Raw genomic sequence first — 13,690 nt, forward strand, 5'->3', positions numbered from 1 at the left:
CAGCAGTTCAAATCCACCAGGCGCCCCTTGGAAACTCTATGGGGCAGTTCTACTCTGTCCTATAGGGTCGCTGTGAGTCGGAATTGACTCGAGGGCTGTGGGTTTGGTTTTTTTGGGGGGTTTTAATTATTTCCTTAAATTTTCTGAAATGGAATTTGGAGGTCAAAGTCTATGCCAGTTACCAGTTTATTGTCTCTCAGCTCCAAGTTTACCCTTCTTTCCTCTGCTTTGTGATATTGGACTGGACCTGTAAACATCTCTCCTCTGCCAGCTGGCACAATGATAGGCTTTGGCAATGGGGAGCGCTAGAGGAACACTGCAAGGCAGTAGTGGCAGAAAGACACTTCCCTCCTCCATTCTATTTATTCAGCATGGGAGCCCAGGAGCCCCCATGGATCAGCTCCAACCACAATCCCAGACCACACTCCCCCTATCCTGAAACTGTTCCCACAGCAGCTCTGGCAACAGCCTCAGGCAACTGTCTCCCCATCCCATGAGCCACTTCTACAGACCAACTTAGTTGACCATCTCTAGCAAGTTTCTTCACCAACAGCAACTAGGTTTTCCGGTAATGAACATTCTCTCTTCAAAGGGATCTAAATCTCAGCCTTCGTGATGATGGTGGTGGTGATAGGGGGGCCCTTCTGAGTCCTTAGTTCCTTCATTGTCCATTCATTCTCAGCCCAGGAGTAGTAGCTGATTTTTTGTACATTGCCACTTCGGAATCCCTTAGAGAAGTCTTACCACTCTTACTGGTTAATTGTTTATATTAAAATTTTCCTCTTCAAATAACTGGTATGGTTTCTGTCTCCTGACTGGGCCCTTATAATGTCTACATGCATTTACATTATGAAATTCCCTTCCAGAACAGCTGTTTTAGTTTACGATCTCCTCCTCAAGCCCTAACCAATTCTGGATATTTCATCCTTTTTTTAACAATGGAAATATGATTTTTAAAAATTATCTCTTGTTAATTATTTTAACTTGCATTTTTTTGATTATTACTGAAGTAGGGCATTTTTTTCACATGTTTACCAATTATCAATATTTTCAAAGAACTGTTAAGAATCGACTCAGTGGCAACTAACAACAGCATTGAGAAAAATAAATACAGTACAAGCCCTTTTGTGTGTTTTTAAAGACTATGTGAGTACTCGTTACAGTAAAACCTGTGAAGGCTGGAACAAGGGCCAGATGAAGCCATGTGAGGGCCCGAAACACCGATAATCTGTGGTGTCCCCTCCTCTGCTTACTCTCCCATTCAGACAGGATATGAGTTAGATATATACGTGTGTGTGTCTTAGCTATCCACGAAGTAACTTCTTTTTAAATGTGACTATAATATTAGCAGTTGAACACAAACGTGGTGTATGCTAGTTTAGCGGAATGAGATGAACTGGATTATAAAATTTTTAGTGGATGCTGGGTACTAAGATTTGGGAGGCACTAAGATTTTTACTATAGACCACATTTTCTACAAAAAGAATATTCCGCATATTCTATGACAAAGAAAATGAGTCAGTGAACTTAGTTGTTTCAACAAGCAATGTAAAACTCTGTTGATCTTCTACAACAAAAAACTGACTTTCGCCAGTTTTGCTTTAAACAGCTCATACTTCAATTTTGATGCTTGTTTTGTAATAAATTCTGTAATTATAAATGAACAAATGAAAAGATATCAAAAAAATTAATGATCAGAAAACAAGGATTACAACAAATTACTATATTTTTGGATAGATCTTTCATCTCTAACATGTTATAATTGAAAACATTTCTTTCTATTCTTTGCTCTTAAAAATTCTTCAATGATTCCATCACAATTAAGCTACCAAACAATATCTACTTCTACACATAATAAGGATAATGAATCGAGTCTTTCTTCAATCACTGTTGTGTGCTCGCTTTTCCTTGTGTCCTGTCTGTTTGGCATCTACGGGTCTTCGCTTTGGACAACTGGTGCCCCCATTTTGCTGATTCCCTAAGCACATGCTTACCTTGCTTATTAAGTAATTTGTCCCTGGCCAGCCAGAAACTGTGTAAGGCAGAAACCTGTCAGAGAAGGAAAACTGAAATATTTTCCACTGAAACGAGTAATAGAAAAGTGGTAAGGCTGGCGAGACCCAGGAAGATAAGGCAGTCCCGTCACGTTCTGACTCTCACAGTTTTCAATGTATATTGGAAGGAGTCATATCAAACCAACAACGGTTACCTCTGGGGAAGGAAATGGGATAGAGAAGAAGGAGAAGGAAGGGGATTTATTATTTTAAAATGTTGTATATTGCCCAAATATTTTACAAACAGAAAATATTCCATGTCTTTTTCGTAACTGTAAATCATGAAAACAAGGCACTGCTGATTCCTCCTTCTGGCTGCACCGACTGCTGCTGGTCTGAGTTGTTGCCATCTTCAAAGAGCTGAGCAATCAGCTTTGGAAATGGCTTATCTAGACCTGCAACCACAGGCTCCGGCCAGAGCACTGACTCATCACCCTAAGGCTGCACCGAACAGCCTTAATGAAGAGAGGGCTTTGGCATATGGGCCTGGGCATGGCAGTGGTAGTTCCCGTATTTCCTAGGATAGAAGAGTCCTGATTTTTACTACACAGTTTGTTGTACCAAAAGTTCAACCGTAAGTCCGGATTTTTATTTCATAAATTATGGTCACCATACATCTGGGGAAGAGCAGAGAGGCCACAAGATCCATTTTATTTTATTTTATTTTATTTTTTGAAGCTTGTAACATAGAGGACTTAGTCTAATCTAGGTCCCTGGGTGGCACAAACAGTTAAGTGCTCGACTACTAGCCGAAAGGTTGGAGGTTCAACCCACCCAGAGGTGCCTCAGAAAACAGGCCTGGCGATCTGCTTCCAAAAGGTCACAGCCTTGAAAACCCTATGTAGCAATTCTATTCTGCACACACGACTCCACGGCAGCTAGCAAGAACAACAAAGTCTAATCCAGGGAAAAGAAGGGACAACTGGGTCAGCACAGGGATGGGCTGTAGTCATCTGTTTCCAAAACGATTAATCATTTTTCACTGCTTTCATCCTTGCCTCCAAATTTGAAAAAAAAAAAAAAAGTATGAAGAGAGTTAAGATGATGTAACTGCACATATCACAATTGTAATTGGTAATTTTGTGATTCTTTGTTTGACAGGGCTGAAGTATTACAATGTTGTGTTCTACCATGCCATACCATAGCTGATGCCATCGAGTTGATTGATTCCAACTCATGGCGACCACCACATGTGTTACAGAGAAGAACTGAACTCCATAGGGTTTTCTTGGCTATAATCTTTACAGAAGCAGATTGCCAGCTTTTCTTTTGTGGCACTGCTGGGTGGGTTTGAACCACCGAACTTTCCATTAATAGCTGAGTGCAAACCACTTCCAGCACCCATGGACCTTTCCAAGAAGAAAGGCTCCTTTAATTATCCAGCCAGCTAATAGGCTTCTGTTGGGCTCAACTGTGAAGGGATCAGATAGGACAATGTCAGCCAGTGGGAGCAGAGCAGATTGCCCTACAAAGGAAAGGATCGAGGTGGGTGGAATAAAGAGAAGAGAACTGGCATGGTGAGGTGGAGTTTGTAGGAGTGGAAATGAGAAGGAAGAAAGGAATAAAGTGACACCATGAAGCGTGGACTTTATGAAGAGAGAGACATGTATTAAGGATGTTTAGAAAGGTATTCTAAGTGTAGTATCAAAAAAAAGATTGCCGTTGAGTCAATTCTGACTCATAGCAACCTTGCAGGACGGAGGAGAACTGCTCCACAGAGTAGAACTGTCCCAAAGAGTTCCAGGTCTGTAAACTTTACAGAAGCCAACTGCCACATCTTTCTCCCACAGAGCTGCCAGTTGGTTCAAATCGCCAACCTTTCTGTCAGAAGCCAAGTGTTTAACCACGGCACCACCAGGGCTCCATTCCTTAATCTCACCAGGTCTTAACTGCTTCATCTGTAAAACGAAGATGTTGGCCTAGGTGATTTCTAAGATCCTGCTAGATGTAGCATTCCATGATTCTAAGCTTTTGTCTTTACATTTTGCTGGTTATTTATTATCCAGACACTTTGTACCACTCTGTAGCAATCCCAGAAGCTGTGCCAAGAAGGCTGGCAAAAGAAGAACCAAAACAAAAAAACAAAACCCATTGCCATCGAGTACATTCGGACTCATAGCGACTCCATAGGACACAGTAGACCTGCCCCGTAGGGTCTCCAAGGCTGTAAACTTGCTTCTTCACCCCTCCAAGGCTATTTCAAAGCTTTTTAAAGTCATTTGTATTTATTTTAGCTGTATTGATGTTCTGAGACTGAACTTTGAGCCAGAACCAGATATTTATTTGGGTTACGTTTGTTGAATGTTTATCTCACCCACTAGCTGTGAATTCATGTAACGGCTTAGGAGTTGCCAGACAACAGTTACAATACTTTAAGGCATAACTTTCAAAAGAGTCCTCCCACCCCTCACCCCCCACCCCAAAAAAAAAACTTCCCACCTTCTGAGAATAGCTGTGCCGGCAAGGCAGTGAAAAAAGAAACAGAAAATACATCTGCTGTTGTTCAGTCTGGCATCTAAAGCTCGCAGAACATGAACAAGGATACTGCTCAGAACAAGAATTACATGATCTGAAAGCAGCTACACGCATATTTGTGAATGTCTTCCCATTCTAAAATGCAAACACAGGTGATTTAACTCCAGATTGTTCTTACACATATTCTCTGCCCTCTACTATATACCTCCTTTAAAGAGAAAATGGTGCAAATTTCTTCACTTCCAACCTTTTTTAACCTGATTAAACTTAACACTAAGGCCCAACCTGTTGTCTTAACTGTCTATTTAAGAAAATGGAACAACCTAGGATATGAGGCCACAAGGTAAATGAAGTCATGTTTTTATTTAAACATTTTAAGTATACAGAAAAGCACGAAGAATTATGACCAACTTCTGTGTACTCACCACGGAACTTTGTCAGATTTTAGTGTTTTGTAATATATTCTTCAGATCTTTTTTTCTAAGAAATAAATCATTTCAGATACTTAATGAAGTCTCATGTATAATCTTCGATAATCCCATTTCTTTCATTTCAACCCCAAACGCAACCACTATGCTGAATTGACCGTTCATTCTTATGTTTTTATAATTTTGCTACATACATATTCATAAACGATATTAAGAATTATTTTCCCAGTTATAAAGCTTATTTAAATAATGTCATACTGCTCTACACACACATACACATACATACCAAAACAAAAACCAAATCCATTGCCATCAGTTTGATTCCAACTCATAGCAACCCTGTAGGACAGAATAGAATTGCCCCATAGGGTTTCCAAGGCTGTAATTTTTACAGAAGCAGACTGCCAAATCTTTCTCTAGCAGAACAGCTGGTGGGTTCAAACCACTGCCCTTTTGGTTAGCAGCTGAGTGCTTCTAACCATTGTACCACCAGGGCTCCTACATATACATACACACATATATAAGTACTCATATCCATTTACAACTTGCAGATGTGTCCATGTTGAGAAATGTAGTTCTAGTTTTTTCATTTAATGGTTGTTTCCCATTACATGATCATACCAAAATTTATTTTTCAGTGAGTGGGCATTTACTATGCCTGCAGTGAAAATTCTGTTATTTTATTTTACTTTACTTTTAACGTATAGTTAGGAGAATAATATGACAAATAAAGTTGATCTTTTTTTTTTATTGTACTTCAGGTGAAGCTTTACAGAACAAATAGTTTCTCATTAAACAGTCAGTACACATATTGTTTTATGGCATTGGTTAACAACCCCAAGACATGTCAACACTCTCCCTTCTCGACCTCTTTTTTTTTTTGGCGAAAGTACACATAGCCAAAGATACACCGTTTCAAAAAGTTATACATGCACAATTCAGTGACATTGATTACGTTCTTCCAGTTGTGCTGCTATTCTCACTTTAGATGATGGTTTACAGAACATAATAGTTTCTCATTAAACAGTTAGTACACATGTTGCCCTATGACAATGGTTAACAACCCCACTACGTGTCAGCGCTGTCCTTACTCAACCTTGGGTTCCCTATCACCGGCTTTCCTGTCCCCTTCTGCCTTCTAGTCCTTGTCCCTGGACTGCTGTGCCTCATTAGTCCCGTTTTGTTTTATGGGGCTGTCCAGTCCCCAGCTGAACGGTGAACCTCGGGAGTGACTTCACCACTGAGCTAAAAGGGTGTCTGGGGGCCATACTCTCGGGGTTTCTCCAGACTCTTTCAGGCCAGTAAATCTGCTCTTTTTGTGTGTGTGTTAAAATTTTGTTCTACATCCTTCTCCAGCTCTGTCCAGAACCAAGTTGATCTTTTTTTATGTATACCACCCTTTCAGCCAGTGGTCTTATAGACTAATAAGATCAGTGTGTACCAGAATCTTATATACTAATAAGAATCAGCTACTGAAAATGCATACGCCTAGCTCCACTTCCAAAGATTTCTGACTTACTAGATCCAGGGTGTGGCCGTGGAATTTGCATTTTCATAAGCACCCCAGGTAATTCTCTGGCCTATGTTGAGGATTTATGTGTCGGTCATAAACAGAAATTTCTGGACTTTCCACAGCCCACAATAATAAGAGGAACTTGGTACAACTCTGAAACAAAAATGGGTTTCTTAAGCTCATTCTATTCTGGACCTGCCATTTACAATAGCTTTGTCTCTTCTCTCTCATTAAGACGGCTGGCGGGTAAGGATAAAACTGTGCTCACACACGTATACAGTAATAAAAATTCTGGGAGACGGAGATGTCTACGGTTGGCATAGTCATCCTATTACGTATCTCCTTCCTTATATATCACTCTTTCAGTAGGTCTATTATGATTCCGAAGATTTAGGCGCTCTTGCTGAACGTATTAGTTAACACTTATCTGGGGCCAGGTTTTATAAATCTGGATTTTTATTTTAAATACTCTTTTCCAAACCCTCCCACCTCCTATCCATGAGCACACAGACAGATCCACACGTGCACACACCATTCTTTTTATAATTTATCTTATTTTTGTTGTCACTGTTAAGAATATACACACAGCAGAATATACAGCAATTCAACAATTTCTATACGTACAATTCAGTGACACGGTTACATCCTTTGAGTTGTGCAACAATTCTCAACCCCCTTTTTTAAGTTGTTCCTTCCCCCTTAACATAAACTCACTGCTCCCTACAGCTCCTATCTAACCTTTCAAGTTGCTGTTGTCAATTTGATCCCATATAGATAGTTCTTAAAAGGGCACAATGCTCAAGTCAGACATTCTTTACTAGTTAAGCTAAATTATTGTTTGGTTTTAAGAAGACTTCAGGGGATATTTTTGGTTTAAGGACCAAATGCAAAAAAAACCCAAGCTGTTGCCATCTAGTCAATTCCAACTCATAGCGACCCTATAGGACGGAGTAGAACTGCCCCATAGGGCTTCCAAGAAGCAACTGGTGGATCTGAACTGCCAACCTTTTGGTTAGCAGTGGAGCTCTTAACTGCTGTGCCCCCAGACACCATTTATTCTACAGGATTTTGTTCATTCTGGGCTACACACCCTAGATGTATTCAGTAAGCCCTGTGAAGGAAGAAACAGGAAGGAGAAAACATGTTGGCCTTATACTCATGGAGTTAACAAACACATAAATTATAAGAAACAGCTAGCTGGGTTTTTTAAGCAACACGGGAACATATGCAAGGCAAAATACAGTGTTCACAGGTTGAGGGGATCTTGTGTTTGAATGTTGGCTCTTTCCTGATTTAATTCCTAGATGTAGCGAGCTTGATATTTAGCTAGTCTGAAAGGAAACACAAGTGCCCTTTGCATTTGCTCCTCTTAACACATGCGGTGGTACAGATTCCAAGCCTGCTCAGTACATTGCTTCATATTATCTCTTAATTGTCTCTTAAGTACAGACAGATCTTGTCTCTCTAATCATAAAAGATGTTTGTAGACGAGAACCATGCCTTATATTTCCTCTGTGTCTCCTGTGGTTGTTACGTTGTTAGGTACCATGCAGTCGGTTCTAACTCATAGCGACCCCACGTATAACAGAATGAAAAGCTGCCTGGTCCAGCACCTCCTCACAACCATTGCTGTGTTTGAGCCCATTGCTGCAGCCACTGTGTCTATCCATCTTGTTGAGGGTCCTCCTCTCTTTCGCTGACCATCTACTTTACCAAGCGTGATGTCCTTCTCGAGGGACTGGTCCCTCCCGATAACATGTCCAAAGTACACGAGACAAAGTGTCTCCTACAAAGTCCCAAACTATGCCATTTTAATATCCCCAGGAGTTCAACCCCTACTGTGTACCAGGCCCTGTGTAGGATGCTACCGCTGCAGAGATGGACAAGATCCTGTCCTCAGAGATTTCCCTTTATTCATGCAAAAAAACATTCTGTGAACCTTTCCCAAGTGAAAGGCTCTGTTCTCAGGTGGAGATGAGCAGCACGCTCCCTCCACACTCAAGCTTCGTGGTCCAGTGAGGAAGACAGACAAACAACCAAGCACAACAGGATCAGTGCTTCAGCAGGGGTGTGCGCTGGCGCCGTGGGGGTACATGAGAGTACAAGGCACTGGGCTTGATGGGCATGAGGATGAGCAGCAGAGGAAACGGGACAAGTGGCCAATGTCTGGATAGACAAAGGGCTTTTTCCAGGTGGAGAAAGGGGAAAGGGCTTTTGATTAAAGGCATGTCTGTGAAAGTATGAAGCACTCAGGGAATTGCAGACAGTATTAGGGGGTAAAAACTGGGGCGGAGGGGCATAGAAAGTAGAGGTGGGGGAAGAAGCTGGAAAGGGAAGCAGAAGCCAGACCATGAAGAGCCATTGGCACGAGGTGTGGCCTAATCCAGAGGCACTGAGAAGCGATGGAGGATTTTCAGCAGAACTTTCTTCATGCTAGAAAGCTCACTCTGGCAAGAAGATAGGTAGATACGGAAATGGGATGATGTTGGAAGCAGAGTAACCAGTCAGGATATATGCAAGAGGCTCAGCAAGAAATGATGAAGCCCTGGATACATTCAAAAGCAGTTGAAATGGGGGGAAGAGGAGGGGAGGTAGATTTGCAATGAGAGGCTTGAAGCAGAATGATGGATTCTAGCAAATAGCAGTTTGGAAAAACTTAGGTGTGAATTGAGAGGATGTAGATGAGGTTGAAGGAGCCCTGGTGGCATAGCGGTTAAGTGTTTGGCTGCTAACCGAAAGGTCAGTGGTTCGAACCCACCAGCCTCTCCATGGGAGAAATCTGCTTCCATAAAGATTACAGCCTTGGAAACCCTATGGAGCAATTCTATTCTGTCCTATAGGGTTGCTATGAGTCGAAACTGACTCAACAGCAACAGGTTTGGGGTCGATGTGGTTGAGGAGTCCCTGGGTGGTGCAAACTGTTAATCACTTAGCTGCTAACCAAAAGGTTGAAGGTTCCAGTCCACCCAGGGTGCCTCAGAAGAAAGGCCTGGTGATCTACATCCCCAAAATCAGCCACTGAAAACCCTATGGAGCACAGTTCTCCTCTGACGCACATGGGTTCTCCATGAGTCAGAGCCGACTTGATGAGGCTGGTGAGGAAGCCAGGGTCCAGGACATGGTGGGTCAGAGGAGGAGCAGAAAGAGAAGGCATACTTCTGGGAGGGGGAAGGAGAAGTTTGAGGCAGACCTTGAGGACACTGGCACTTGACTGGCCAATCCTGCCTCTAGAATTTCCACTATCCTATTCCAACCTCGCTCACTCTTAATGTCTGACTTTGACTCACAGTTTTGCCCTTGACATTTATAGAGCAGGGAAAATCTGTTTAACCTCCAAGTGAGTTAGGAATTATTGCTCTCTGAATTGAGGCCAGACAGAAGAGTCTACTGAGAAAGCACAACCCCGTGAGTGGGAGAAGAATTTAACTTGCAAGACTTGTGATGGCTTCATGTCTATGCCGTTCATCACCCCAGGGGAAAAAAAAAAAGAAAAAAAGCTTGCCGTACAGTCATTGGAAAGGAGCCCTGATGGCGTAACGGTTAAGCTGTTGGCCGCTAACCGAAAGGTTGGCCGTTCGAACCCACCCAACAGCTCTGCAGGAGAAAGACTGGTGATCTCCTCAAAGATTACAGCCTAGAAAACCCTATGGGGCAGTTCTACTCTGTGGCATGAGGGTGGCTAAGAGTTGGAATTGACTGGACAGCACCTAACAACAACAATACTTACTGCAAGCGCGGTTCGATGCCTGACTTCCTCGGCCACTGGTCATGACACCTAGTTAGACACTTCAGAAGTTGCAAGTTTCTCAGAAATTGGAGACCAGTTAAACTTCAATTACAGATAAAAAAGAGATGGTTCTAGAAACTCACTAAATGTCCACCACCATTCCCAAGTGAGTGAAACCGCTGGGAATAGTATTCACCTTGAGATTTTTCACTGGACTGGACATTCAGGCCATGTTGTTGTGCTCTTGAAGACAGTCCCTTTCTGGTAGCTTCCTTTTCCAGACTTTTCTATTTTTATCCTACCCATGCACAATCTCTAACCTAACCCAATGTACTGCAGGAACCAACAAGTGATCATAAGTCCAGCAAACACGTATTTAGCATTTATAACTTGTGCAAGGGGCCACTCTCCACCACTCATCTGTCAGTTTGTCATTCTGTGGTGGCTTGCGTGTTGCTGTGATGCTGGAACCTATGCCACCAGTATTTCAAATGCCAGCAGGTATCACCCATGGTGGGCAGGTTTCAGCGGAGCTTCCAGTCTAAGACAGATTAGGAAGAAAGGCTTGGTGATCTCCTTCCAAAAACAAGCCAATGAAAAACTGTGGATCACAACAGAATATTATCCAATGGATCGATCCAATGAGTGTGAGGATGACGCAGGACTGGTCAATGTTTCATTCTGTTACATGGGGCCACCATGAGTCAGAGTCTACTCAATGGCAACCAGCAACAGGGGCCATTTCTAAGCTATGTATATACTTCAGAGGCCACAAGAAATCTGTTACTGAACCACAGAGGGAAGAACACTAATCTGAACCCACAAGTCAAAGGGTGTGTAACAGATGTGGACTCCAGTAAAGAGGGAAAAAATTGAAAGAAAAAAAAAGCCACAAAAACTATTGTGCTCAAATTGATTCCGACTCATAGCGGCCCTGTGTGTTACAGAGTAGAACTACTCCATAGTTTCCTTGGTTGTAATCTTTATGGACACAGATTGCCAGGCCTTTCTTCCATGGCACCACTGGGTGGGTTTGAACTGCCAATCTTTATAAAGGCTAACAGCTGAGCACAAACCATTTGCACCAGCCAGAGACTCCAAGGGAAAGGAGATGGTGGTTAAAGAGTAGGACTAACATGAGGAGCTCTATGCCTGGGGCAGGTAGCTCATGGTGGAAGATGTATTGTCCTGAGCCATTCAGCAGGGTGGGCGCCTTCCCATTCCGACTTGCAAGTTACTGGACTATCAGAGAAGGAAGAGTTCAGGGCTGGGCTCTGCTCTCCTCTCCCCTCCCCTCCCTCTTCCTCAAAGGAAAACATCCTCACAGGATGTCAGGAGAAAGTCCAACGTGTGTCCTCCAGGAATTCATCTGGGTGGGTTATTTTCACACCAAGCTGAACTCAGAAGTTGGGAATGGGGTCATCAGAATGGCGCTCTCTCCTTCAGTGGAGGAAAAAATGTCCTCTTTTTAAAGTACACGCACAGTACATTGTGATGAAACTCCATCCAAACAGGAAATTTCCAAGATTCCAGGCAAAACTGGTGCCTTGTTTTTAAAGGTAAGGCTTTTTCATTCATTAAAGTGGGTATTTCCTGAGCACCTACTACGTGCCAGGCACGTGACACAAAGTTGTTAGGAACCTAACATGTGCCCAGCATATATTAGGAAACACGAAAGAAAGGAAAGACAACCCCTCATCCCCCCAAAAAAAAATCTAGCGAAGTTTACAGGAGAGAAGCTATACGGGAGGCCGTGTCCTTTTTCTAAAAAATAAAAATAAAAGTCCTGAGCCCCCCTCGCTTGAGTCCCCGAAGTGTCTGAACTGAGCCCTGAGCAGGGAAAGTGGAAAGCCTGGGGTGAGGGGGATGGGCGTGGGAGTGGGTTGGGTGACAAGGTGGAAGGGCAGAGGCGGCAGAGGGACCGGGAGTTGGCTGGCGAGCCGCGCCAGAGGCAGGTGCCAACTGAGAGTGGGCGGAGGTGCGGCGCCCGGCCCGCGGGGGGAGGCCCCGCGCTACCTCTGCCTCCGCGCGCCCGGCGCGCAGACAAGCCGGGAGGAGCCCCTGCTTCGCCAACTCCCCGCTCCCGCCGCCGTGCCAGCCGGGGCACGGGCGTCCCCGCCGCCCGCAGAAGGAGCAGTCGCAGCAGCCGCTGAGGCGACAGCATCCTCTGGAGAGCCGCCCCAGGCTCTGCAGCCGCCGTCCTCCTCCCGGGGGTGAGCGCCGCCGCCTGCGTCCTCGGCTCCTCCTCGCCGTCGCCCTGGTCCGCCGCCCCGGACTGCACCCGGGGGATCTCCACCTGCCGCGGGCGCTCGGGCGGGCGGCCCCGGGGAGAGAAGGCGCGAGAACTAGGCGCCCCCGGGACCTCATCGCCTCGGCTCCACTCTGCCCCGGGAAGGGAAGCCTGCCCACGCCGCGAGCCCCGGCGCTCCCTGCACCCTGTCCCCAAGTTCAGGGCTGCACCCCTCAAAAAAGGCTCCCCTGCGCCGTGTGCAGCCAGCCGCGGGACTCCGGGCGCGTCTTCCGCCTGCGCTCAGGCGTCCTCCCGGGTCCCCGGGGACGGCCCGCGTCCCGCCGCCCCGCGCCCCGGCTGGGCCATGCCGGGGCTGCGCCGGGACCGCCTGCTGACCCTGCTGCTGCTGGGCACGCTGCTCTCCGCCGACCTCTACTTCCACCTTTGGCCCCAAGTACAGCGCCAGCTGCGGCCTCGGGAGGACCCGCCGAGCTGCCCCTGCGCGGGCCGCGTCTCGTCGCCGGCCTCGGACTCCCCCGCAGCCTCCTCGGACCCCGGCCCGGCCGCGCGTAACTTTTCCCAAGCCGGACCCCGGGCTGAGCGGGGCGGCGATGGCCGCAGCGGCCCTGGCTCCAAGCTGCAGGCCCTCTTCGCCCACCCGCTGTACAGCGTCCTGGAAGAGCCGCCTCTCCTGGGGCCCGAAGACTCACTACTGGCCAGCCAGGAGGCGCTGCGGTATTACCGGAGGAAAGTGGCCCGCTGGAACAGGTGAGGACCCTGCCCTGCTCCCCGCGCCAGGCGCCCGCGTGCCCCGCCGAGTTTCCCCCGCCGCACCCGGCCTGGCCCGCGGCGACGCCCTAAACTCTTAAGCCTGGCGTTTGGCTTAGCGTGTGCTCCGCATCTTTACACCCCCTCCCCCAGCTGTTCAGTCTCAAAGTAAGACAGTGCAAGAAAAAGTTTTTATGCCGCTTCACAGCGAAGAAACGCTCTCCGGCCCCTCCCTTTGAGCCACTCTTGTTCGCGCCTTAGCCCCACTCCTGATCCCTGATTATTTTCCCTCTTTCGCCGGGTGGAAAGCCCCTGCTGGACTTCCCGGGATGAGGTTTCCGGGCTGGTTCGAATTCAGCACTCACCTCTGCTCTTTGGGTACACTTGGGCGCCTTCCAGAAAGCAACCCTATTCCCCGGAAACCCTTGCTCTTTTTCCTTTCCTTTGCCTGGTGTCCTTTTAACGAGCTCAAAAGAGGTCAGCTGGGACAGGAAG

At 45.9% G+C, this 13,690-nt stretch overlaps 1 protein-coding gene across 1 annotated transcript in view; it reads left to right on the forward strand.

Annotated features, from left to right (window-relative positions):
* The first annotated feature begins 12,536 nt into the window (after positions 1 to 12,536).
* The window catches only part of FAM20A (FAM20A golgi associated secretory pathway pseudokinase), a 52,745-nt gene continuing 51,591 nt past the window's right edge, over positions 12,537 to 13,690 (forward strand). The window contains exon 1 of the mRNA XM_004374184.2: positions 12,537 to 13,195. Within this exon, the coding sequence (XP_004374241.1) occupies positions 12,792 to 13,195 (404 nt within the window). The 5' untranslated portion in view covers positions 12,537 to 12,791. The remainder of the gene's footprint in view (positions 13,196 to 13,690) is intronic.

This window comes from Trichechus manatus, unplaced genomic scaffold, assembly GCF_000243295.1.
Source record: "Trichechus manatus latirostris isolate Lorelei unplaced genomic scaffold, TriManLat1.0 scaffold00028, whole genome shotgun sequence".
NCBI classification, from domain to species: Eukaryota; Metazoa; Chordata; class Mammalia; order Sirenia; family Trichechidae; genus Trichechus; species Trichechus manatus.